General features: G+C 39.4%; 1 protein-coding gene across 1 annotated transcript in view; it reads right to left on the minus strand.

The window, feature by feature from the left end:
* IDUA (alpha-L-iduronidase) overlaps positions 1–11,312 on the minus strand; it is a 67,719-nt gene extending 56,407 nt beyond the window's left edge. Inside the window, exons 1-2 of the mRNA XM_087716273.1 lie at positions 11,157–11,312; positions 5,885–6,025 (exon numbers count right to left, since the gene is read on the minus strand). Of these exons, the coding sequence (XP_087572399.1) occupies positions 5,885–6,025; positions 11,157–11,299 (284 nt within the window). The 5' untranslated portion in view covers positions 11,300–11,312. The remainder of the gene's footprint in view (positions 1–5,884; positions 6,026–11,156) is intronic.
* Between the last annotated feature and the right edge of the window lie 43 nt (positions 11,313–11,355).

The raw sequence follows: 11,355 nt of genomic DNA on the forward strand, positions 1-11,355 counted from the left end.
TTAAGTTAGTAACATAGTTGTTAAATGAATGTCTCTTCCCAATGTCAGAAGGTCGCAAAAGATGATTACATGACTCCAGGACACTGCAAACGTCATCAATAGGAGTCCATTGCCAAGCGTCTGAATTTTGATTACATGATCATGGGGATGCTGAAATGGCTATAAGTGTGAAAAATAGCAATAGCAATAGCAATAGCAGTAGACTTATATACCGCTTCATAGGCCTTTCAGGCCTCTCTAAGCGGTTTACAGAGAGTCAGCATATTGCCCCCAACAATCTGGGTCCTCATTTTACCCACCTCGGAAGGATGGAAGGCTGAGTCAACCCTGAGCCGGTGAGATTTGAACCGCTGACCTGCTGATCTAGCAGTAGCCTGCAGTGCTGCATTTAACCACTGCGCCACCTTGATCACAATGTCATCTTTTTCAATGCTATTATAACTTTGAATGGTCACTAAACAAATGATTGTTAGTCAAGAACTACCTGGACTTTATTTTGGGGAGCTAGGAGAAGACATGATAGCAGTATTCCAATATCTAAGGGAGTTCCAAAGCCCCTGAAGGCAGGACAAGCAGCAGTGGGTTGAAAGTAATCAAGGAGAGAAACAACTTAGAATTAAGGAGAAATAAAAGAAAAAACCAGACTGTATGATTTCACCTCCAGGATCTCTTTGTAGAAATTAATCTCTGATCAGAAGAAACTAACTATGCAGTTCTCCTTCCATACAGTTGTAAAGTTCCTCTTTCCTATATTTTGTCCACTGTGCTTTATTTATTGGTCTCAATTTTCTTCTTCATATAATTAATTACAAAATATTTACTAATGTCCTTTGTGTACTTTTACAAAATACATCATATGCAATACCCTTCAATAGTACAAAAGGGAAATCACTGAATCACACACCACAAACTTTCTGTCCAGTATTTCTATTTTCCCCAATGGATATCCCCAACTGCTTTATAAAAAAAAATAGTCCCCCCTCTTGAAAGGGGCTTCAACTGACAGCCAAAAAAGTTGAAAGTAAGTTGAAAGTATCCACTGTAATAGATGAATTGGTATCTCCTCCGAAAAACACTGTGCATATCACGTACATTTAAGGAAACCTTTTCTATTGTTTCTTCAGGGGTTGATAATACACACACCTCAAATTACAGTTCTGCAATTTTTACTCACTGTCTGAAAAATCTCTGAACTAGAAGACAGCTGCTTCTTTAAGTGAGGTCCACAAAATGGAATGTTTAATTTTTTTTAAATTATTGTTATTTGTTTGAAGAAAACTGTTCATTCAGGGCCCATCAGAAGACAGTGTAGAGCACATAGTTCTTCACTATCTCTTGAAGCAAGTATATATAAATTCTACTGAAAACTGTCAGTATTCACAAATCTGATAGATAGATGATAGATAGATAGATAGATAGATAGATAGATAAATAGATGGATAGACAGACAGACAATCTTATACTAGTGAGCACATTTAAGCTCCTCCAACTGAACTTTCCATTGAAGCAGGAACAATTCAAAGTACCCTACAAAATCAAATACAATCAAAGAAGCCACATGGACCACTGAGTCCAACTCCCTTGTGCTACTCAGTACAAAAATCCAAATAAAACTATCCTCATTAGTGGGCTCTTTGAACTCTGCTTGAATACATCTAGCATCTTGCTGGTAATCATAAGGTGACCAGACGTCCTGCTTTTGGCGGGACAGTCCCAATTTTTAATAATTTGTCCCGCGTCCCGCGGTGTTTTAAAAAACTCCCGATTTTTGGCAAGTAGATTTTGGCAAGTAAATACATGGCAAGTAAACATTGCATAGCAGTTTCCCACTGCCGCGCAGTGTCGTTTGCTGGACACGGACTGCAGTCTCTGTACTCTGCAGAATGGCCGTGGAATCGTGAACAAACCTCCTCCAGCTAATCGCAAACAGAGACGAATGCTGTTTGCCCTATATATATCAGTTAACGTTTGACAGCTTTCCATTGGACTTGGAGGCATCCACCGCATAGCCTGGGATCCATCGCACGTTGATGACATAGACGGCTTTGCTTGGGGGAGTTGTTTGTGACGTGGCAGAAGGCGGAAGCAATGTTGCGGCAGGTGGGATCTCAGGGACTATTATTTCCTAACGCAGGACAGGGACGCCGAGTGGTTTGTTCGCATCGGGACTGAAGAGACTTTTTAAGGTTGGAGAGGGAGGTGACCTGAAAGAGGACCTGGTGGAGGACTTCCAAGTCAAGGTCGTGGCTTCATCGCGATGAAGCCTACCCTAAGCTTGCACAAGTTGCAGCTGCTTTGTTAGAAGAAGAAGAAGGGCTTGGCTCTTCCTTCCTTCTCCTGTGATGATGTCTGGGCTTATGCCCACAAAGCATTTCTTCCTTCCTGTCCCCAATTGTTAAATGTGTTTGTATATTGTTTTTAATTTGGGGTGGGGGAGCTCCCAGGCAATTAAAATGTGGGTATAATTGGAATGAAACTCTGAATTGTCGAAATAAAATCCTCTGATGAACTCTAGCAAATTATGAGGACTGAGACTTGCAGGGTGCGAAAATTCCAGGTCAGCAAGGCAGCAGCATACAGCAAACTCTTTTAAAGATTGCTGGTGCTTACTGGTCATTTTTTACTCAAATATAGTAAGGTGGCCTTAACATATTGCATGAACAGCAGGTTCATGGCAGTATTATATGCCTGTGAATTGGAATACATGACATTAAGTTTAGAATTGTTTTATTTAGATACACAACTAAGTGTATTTCCCACTGGTAATTTATAATGTCTTCTAGAAGTCATCCCGTAATAAATTTGAAAGATCAGTAATGAGTATGGATTTATATTTCTTCAAAATTGGGTGGATGGTCCTGAAGGCTTATAATTCATTAGTGAGGAAATGAACTTAATCTTTGAGTTTTAATCCTCCCTTCATTCAAAAGCTCAAAGCAATGAACTTTGAACTCCCTTCTAATTTTCCCTGCAGCAACCACCCTGCAGGGTAGGTTGGAATGAAAGAAAGTTAATGGGGGTGCTAACGGAGGCTAGAGATTCTCAAATATTTGAAGGGATACAAGTAGTGTTACCTGAGGCTCTAAATGTAAACTTTTACTAAACCAGAGAATTATGAATAATAATTCTCAACAATACTGAAAAATGATATCAGAGAATGTTGTCAGATTCCTGTTTGGTTTTCATTAGGGACATAGTCTTTCAACAATGCCATGATTTTATCCTTTATTTTAGGTTATTCTTAGCTCAGGTTTTAAGTGTTTTTAGCTTATTAATAACGGTATGCTAAAATGCTATGCACACATTCATAGAAAATTATTAAAAATGATGTTTTCTTTATAGTGCTATTGTTTAATCACTACTTTTAAGCTTTCTTTGATGGAAATAATTATATTGATTGAAGGTTAAGAAATGGATAACAGATCCAATATGCAGAGTTTTATTTTTTGGCCCTAAAAATATTGTCACTGAGGATGACAGTCTAGTAGAAATTTCTTCATCATTGCTATTGGCTTCAAGTGGCAAATAATTAAACATGGTTTTTAGTGTACTTAGTTAGCCATCTGCTTTTTAACATTACATGGTATCAGTTTCAAGAATGCATGCATTCCTGAAAGACTTGTAACAAACTTGTTGAAGGGCCTATGAAATATTTTCTAGTTTAATGTAGAATAAGTATTCTTAATAAAAGAAGAAGTCATTTTTATTTAATCAATTGCATTCCTTTTTATAATGACATTAATTAACTAAACTGGAAATAAATCTATGTTTTGCTAGAGTTTTAAAATTAAAAAACAGTAGTCTTATTTCCTAAAAGTGAGATTATTACAACTCTTTCTCATTTTGCCCAAGTTCATTAGAACAACTATATTGATAATACATTAAGAAATATATTAAGAAAGGAAGAGAAGGGGAAGAACAGAAAAATAAAGAAGAAAGGGAGGAAGGAGGGAAGGTGAAAGGATGGAAGGAGGAAGGAAGGGAAGGGGAAGAGAAATCTAAAGAGCAGAAAGACAGAAGGTAGATAGACAAGAGGAAGGAAGGAAGGAGAAAGAATGGAAAGGGAGGAAGGCTAGAAGGAAGAAAGATGGAGGGAGGGAAGGAAGGAAGGAAGGTAAAAGGAGGAAGGAAGGAAGGGGTACTTCCACTTGTAGGCCTGGGACTGAATGCAGGAGGAGTCTCTCCATAGGATCAGCTGCTCTTCTGATCATGGTCTATGAAAATGTTACTGCCTGCCTGATGCAAATTTAGACAGACGGTGCTTTGGGCTGCCCCTCAAATCCCCCCCTTTACTCCTCCCCCTGTAGAATTCAGCCCCCTGAGTTTTGCCTTTGTTTTGCCACACATGTCATGTGTGGTTGTGGCGGATGGCAGAGTCAGCTGGAGGTTGAAAGGGGATGGGGGCTTTTGTCCGCCTGTGGAGTTCTCCCCATGGACAGGATGGGATGTTGGCATGAAAGGGATCCAGGCACAATCTCACCTGTTCCAAGTAAAGTTGCCTTTTGCAATTGGCTACCGGTAATCCTCGACTTACGACCAGGATTGATCCCCCATTTTCTGTTGCTAAGGGAGACGTTTGTTAAATGAATTTTGCCGCATTTTGCAACCTTTTATTGCCACGTTAAGTGAATCATGGTGGTTGTTAAGTCAGGAACATGGCTGTTAAGTGAATCTGGGCTTCTCCATTGGGTAAAGTGACCAGACGTCCCGCTTTTGGCGGGACAGTCCCAATTTTTAACAATTTGTTCTGCGTCCCGCAGCGTTTTCACCCCCCACCCCACCCCGGTCAATGGTGTTCCTCTTTACCAATGTTAAAATCTGGTCACCTTAGGTAATCATCTCACATCACTCACACATTTCTCCACATACAAACCTTGCTCACTCACCTTCTGAGATTGGAAATTGGAAGGTTAGACAAGAAGGATGGACTCCTATGTTCATTAACATGTTTTCCTGTCTGGCTTACAATATTTCTTGCTTTGTCATCAAAGCCAAACCACAGTATGACCACAGAGCTGCCATATCAGTCTGTTTTTCCTCAGAAACAACAGAAGCATCTCTTTTTAACTACTGTATATGCTGAGAGGCTACATAGACATCTTTTGGATAACTTCTGACTTTATAACCACAAGAAAATACATGCCCACATATAATCAAGGGATTTCACATGCAAAGGACACCCCTTAATTATTCAGCCATATAAAATCACCTTTAAAGCAAAGATGCCATCCAAAGCATTTTCTAGGTAGCCCTTGTAGTAACCAACCAGACCTAATGCAAAATGAGGTTTAGAATATGCTAAATGATCCCTTATGCATGCTGGGAATTTTTACAAACATATATTTCAAGAAATATTGTCTGGTATCATAAATTCTTTTTTTTAAGAGCTAGTTTTTTTGTCCAAACTAGCAAATGGTTCCCAAGCTGTCTGTTTAATTCAGGAACAAAAATTGACCATCTAGACCAGGGGTGTCAAACTCAAGGCCCAAGGGCTGGATCTGGCCTGTGGGGTGTTTAATCTGGCCCATGGGGCCGCCCTGGAAACAGTGAAAGACTGGCCTGCAGTGCCTCTGCCGGTGAAAACAGAGCTTGGGAGAGCCGCAGGCAGCCATCCCAAACTCCGTTTTCACTTGCAGAGGGTTGCAAGAGGCCACCACAGCAGAAAACGGAGCTTGGGAGCCTGTTTTCACTGGCAGAGTATTCAGGCCACCACAGGTGCCCCCAACACAAGTGATGTTGAGCTGGCCACACCCACCCTGGCCACACCCACCCCAGCCCCCTGACGTAAAACACAACCTAATGTGACCCTCAATGAAATGGACACCCTTGACCAGACAAACCTAAAAAACTACAAATGAGAGAGAGAGTAAAGAATTTAACTTACTCAGCTTGAATAAGTTCCAGCAGCCAATGGATTCGAATTTGTTCAATGCCATTTTGTGGCACAGATGAAATATAAGCCAAATTAATTATTTGGTCTTTACTGAGATTAAACAAATCTGCTTGTCTGTGTGGTAGAGGAGGACTGAAAAAAATGAAGAAAATATATTACTTAATATAGTTATCACTTTTGATAGCTCAGAGTTCCTCATATCAGATATCTTAGCAATATACAACAGATTTGTAAATGGAGTTTTCTCACCAGCCGGAAGAACTTAAGGAACAGGTAGTTCTAACTTACCAACTGCATTGGGAATGGCAATTGCTAAGCAACATAGTCGTTAAGTAAATAATGTATGCAACTTGTTAAGAAAATCACCCATGGTTGTTCAGCGCAACATCCTATGACAGCAACTTGCAATTTTCTGCCAGCTTCCCCACTGACTTTGCTTGTTGGAATCTGGTTATGAAATTCTGGCTATGAAATTCACAAATGGTGATCATGTAACTGTGACAACTGTAGCTTTGAGAACTGCTCATAGGTCTTTTTCAAAAGTGTTCTAATTTCAAATGGTCACTGAAAAAGTGGTTAGGTCTATCTCTAATAGACATCCTTTCAATCCTCACCTGCACAAGTAATAATTTGACATCCTGAATAATATATAAGCACAGACTTTTTAGAGAGGAAGTTTGGAAAACTCAGGTAGAAAAGGGAAGGAATTTTTTTGCTGAATTAGGAATGGGAATCTCTCCATTAAACTCTTAATTAAAAGGGAGGAAATTAAAAAAAAGTTAGGATAAAGAACAAAAAAAAGCATACAAAAAACTTTACCTTCAGTCAGCAAGAACAGGCAACACATTTAGTTAGAAACAAAGCATAAAATTATTTTTATTTTAAAGAGTTTTATGTTTATTTTCTCTGGTGAATACTCAATGCAAACTCACTGTCAGCCACTACTTTGCTTGCTTGCTATCAATTGCCATAGTAACAGGGAGGGTGGGGGCTCATGGTATTTGGGGGAGGATTGCTAGGTGCTGGAGGAGTTATCATGAAGGGAGTTTCGTTCTCACCATCTTCTGCATATGCTGATGGCTCGTTTTTGGACTTGGTCAAGGTCAACCGTCTCTGAATACCAGCTGAATGAGGCCACTTGAAGATGCATTCCACATAACATCTTTTGGAGTTGCAGATTGGACATTGGGTCGGGGTAACTGGGGCGAGGGTCCTGGGTAAATGTTTGATATGTACACATTCGAGCTTTTTTGCTTCAGATCTTACTTCACTTTAGCTGTTTTCATTTCATGTCCAGTAAAAGTACTCAAATGGGATTGGGGAGTTTCTTTCTTGGATGCTGAATGAAACACGCCTGACACTCACTTCGTCTTTTTCTTGTACAAATTGGTAGGTTTTTACATCTGAAGTGCATTTAGATTACTAGCAGTTCAATCTTGCAATTTGCTCAGAAATTTATACTATCCTAAATGTGTTTTCCTATTGCAAGTTCTTTTCAGATGCTTTTGTGTTTTGATTTGCTCTACATCTTTATTAACTTTTCCAATTAATATTTTACGGGTGGCTACTTTAAAAGATATTTATATTTTCATGAAATTTCGTTCATTCCTTTTTTCTTCTTCAGTGAGATCAGTCTATCACTCCACGCAGAAGGGAATGGTTTTCCTATACCAGCCCTTTTCAACCTTTTTATATCATAATGCAATTCACTTCTAACCTTCACAGCTCACATTTTTGTAACATCGACAGCAACAGCAAACTAGCAGGTGGGCAGCTGAATTGCAGTTTATAAAAATAACCATACTATGATCCAGCATTGCACAGCAAGTGAAGGTAAAAAACATTTATTCCTCGCCCCCCTCATGTTCTCTTATGGAACCCCTACCTGACCTTTTCTGGAACCCTAAAGTGCTGCAGAAAACCAGTTTAAAAAGGCTGCTCTAGGCATTGTGCCCTAAACTCTACAGGGGCATGAGATGGAGCTATAGGATTTCCCTTCTTGTTTTGTCCCCCCTTTTATTTGCCAGCAGCATGCAAAGATTGTGGAACTCTCCTCTCATACCACTAGCCCTATGAGATAGTTCCGATAAGAACACAAATAGCAATACTACCGGTACCTCTATTTTTCTTGTAGGTTTCAATTAACAGAATCCTGCAAGACTGAAATTATTTCTCCTCCTCCTTTTCTTTTCCTCTCCAGAAAACTATGGAAAGTCCCTTCTGAAACTTTCCCCATGCCCTCCTCCTTCTTCTATGGCAGAGGTGGGGAACCATGGCCCTTTTATAACTTGTGGACTTTGATTGTTGAGCATTTCCCTGGTAGCAGAATTCCTAAATATTTCACCTTTTTTGATATCTGCATACCCATATTTTCTTCCAATTCTCTCTTGGTTTTTAGTAAGATTTTTTTGGTATGATCTTTGTTTTACTCTTATTAATTTTAAGTCCTGCTTCTTTGCCGAATTCCTCTATTTTTTGAATTAATTTGGGCCCCATTCCTATTGGTTCTTCTAAAATGAATACTATATCATTTGCGAATGCCTGGACTTTATATTCTTTTTTAATTTTTAGTGCCTTTATTTCTTGTTCCCTTCTAATTTCTATTAATAATACTTCTAATGTTAAGATGAATAATAGGGGTGATAGTGGACATCCTTGTCTTACTCCCTTTAAAATATTAAATTTCTCTGTGACATCTCCATTTATTAATACTTTTGCCTTTTGGGTCGAGTATATTGTCTCAATCATCTTCACAAATTTGTCTCCAAATTTCATGTTTTTTAGGTGTGTAATGATGAATTGCCAATTCAGATTGTCAAAAGCCTTTTGGATGTGTAAAATGATCAGTGCAACTTTTTTCCCTGGATGTTCTTCGTAATATTCTAATGTATTCATAATTATTCTGTTATTTTTCAGTTGTTATTTTGGTAAAAAGCCATTTTGATCTGAATGGATAATTTTGTTTAGCATTTTTTTAATCGTTCCGCCATTATGGATGTAAATATTTTGTAATCTGTATTCAGTAATGAAATGGATCCGTAATTTTTTATTTGTTTATTTGAATCTTCTTTGGGTATAAGTGTTATGTATGCTTCCGTCCATGTTTTTGGTAATTTGGCTTCTGTAAGTGCTTCATTGTACAGGTCGAACATTACTGTTTCTATTGGTCCTTGTATGTTTTTCAACTCCCAGAATTCCTGAGCCAATCCACAAGTCATAAAAGGGACATGGTTTCCCATCCCCTGTTCTATGGGCTAAGATCTCTTTTACAACCTGATGATCAGCTGTCCCTCCTATCTCGCAAGATCATTTCTACATATCACATCATTACAGATACACTCACTACTATTGGGGAAGGACAAAACACAGATAAGGGCATCTCCTTAGAAATTAGGTAATGTCAACATTAACCTACCAAACTGCACCCCAAAGCTGAAGGGAGCTACAGTGGGTAGTCCCCAAAGATTCTGAGAGAGGGATTGAAAGCCTCCAACTTTTCACCCTCTGCTCAAGTTTCCTGCTATCACGAGGTAGGCCAATATTTTTATTTTTCACATTTCTGAATCACCCATCTTTCTTAAGGATATATTATTTACATATTGCAAAAAGAGGAAGGGTTGCATTAGATCATTGCTTGCCTACGGGTTCATGGTGTGAGATGTTGAAGAAGACATTTCTGAATTCCTAGCTCATTTTTCCACAATGCAATTATGCTTTCTTAAAGAAATAACTCTTGCTACATATGAATTGCAACCTAACTTCAGGACTAAAGGAAATTGTATTAAATCTCAATTTAAGTGGATTGTATTGTGGGAAGTTATCCAGCCCTCTCCCAGAAAAAGGAAATATCCTAGGAAATATTGAAAAGGCAGAATATTTCTCTGGATGTGAAAAAGGAAGAAACGTGTTTTAAAAGGCAGAACAGCTGCCTGCAGCTTCCTGCCCATCGCCCTTTGTCAAATGAGCCATTAAAGCCTGAGCTAGTCCACTTTACATAATAAAGAGTTTTCCCGTTCAGCTCCAGAGTGATAGGATTAAGGCATGATAATATTGGCCTTTTACCCAACTCGCCACATGGCATCTGAGAACTCATCCATACCTAGATTCAAAACACAGCCTAGAGAGTAGCCCCTGCATGGCCCCATGGGAATCTGACAACCAATCAGAATACATTTCTTACACAGGAACAGGAAACAGAGAGGTGGGACTAAAGAGGTTATAAAAAGCCTAGCAAGCCCCTCCTTCAGCCCACCTCTTCCTCTCCACCAACATTGAAGCATCTGATCACCTTTTCTGTTCAGGGCTCAAGCCATGTGCCCCTATCCAACAATAAACCATCTTTCCAAGCAGCCTCCATGTCTCCAGTGTCTTTTTCCCCACTTGGAGCTGTTGAAAGAAATGTCCTTCTGGGTTCAGCTCCAAGTGGGGAAGAAGACACTGGAGACATGGAGGCTGCTTGGAAAGATGGTTTATTGTTGGACAGGGCCACATGGCTTGAGCCCTGACTAGAAAAGGTGATCACATGTTTCAATGTTGATGGAGAAGATAAAAGGGCTGAGGAAGGGGCTTGCTAGGCTTTTTATGCCCTGTTTAGTCCCACCTCTCTGTTTCCTGTTCCTGTGTAAGAAATGTATTCTGATTAGTTGTCAGACTCCCATGGTGCCATGCAGGGGGCTACTCTCTAGGCTGTTTTGAATCCATAGATGAGTTCTCAGATGTCATGTGGAGAGTTGAGTAATATCCCTTCCCCCTACAGCTGCAGGGGAGGAGTCTTTATTATGTAAAGTGGGCTAGCCTGGCCTTCTCAATGGCCTATTGACAAAGTGTGAATGGGCAGGAAGCTACAGACAACTATTCTGTCTTTTAAAGCATGTTTCTTTCTTTTCACATCCAGAGAAATATTATGCCTTTTCAATATTTCCTAGGATATTTCATTTTTCTGGGAGAGGGCTGGATGATAACTTCCCACAGAGCTGAACCCAGAAGGACATTTCTTTCAACAGTATTTACAAATAATGCATTCGCATAAAAAACACGTATCACGAAACCAATCTTGAAAAATCATTGGTATGTATTTGAAAGAGGAATGCAAATTTTTATTCCCTTTGCTTTATCTTACTTTTGTAATGTAAAAAAGGAAGTAAGAGAAAACCTTGATTTTGCAAAATTAACTGCAAATATTTAAACAATCTTGTCTTCAATTTACTGATTTCAAACTGCAAACCTCATGACTTCACTGCATAAACAATTCGTCATTTCTTACCAATATCCCGCGCTCTTCCAAAAATGCTTCAACTCGCCTGTAGGGCGAGAGAGATCCACATTTATATGGACAGACCCCACAGTCGCTTTCATTAGGATCAGGCTCAATAACTCCGCAAAACTCCATGTTTTATCCGACTTCATAGCACAACGGATCTGAAATCCTCCCCCCTCCCCCCTCCAGTTGCGCTTGAAGCCAC

The sequence above is a fragment of the Thamnophis sirtalis genome, unplaced genomic scaffold (assembly GCF_051295495.1).
Source record: "Thamnophis sirtalis isolate CommonGarterSnake01/CBP01778 unplaced genomic scaffold, rThaSir2_p1.2 scaffold_5, whole genome shotgun sequence".
Taxonomy (NCBI): Eukaryota; Metazoa; Chordata; class Lepidosauria; order Squamata; family Natricidae; genus Thamnophis; species Thamnophis sirtalis.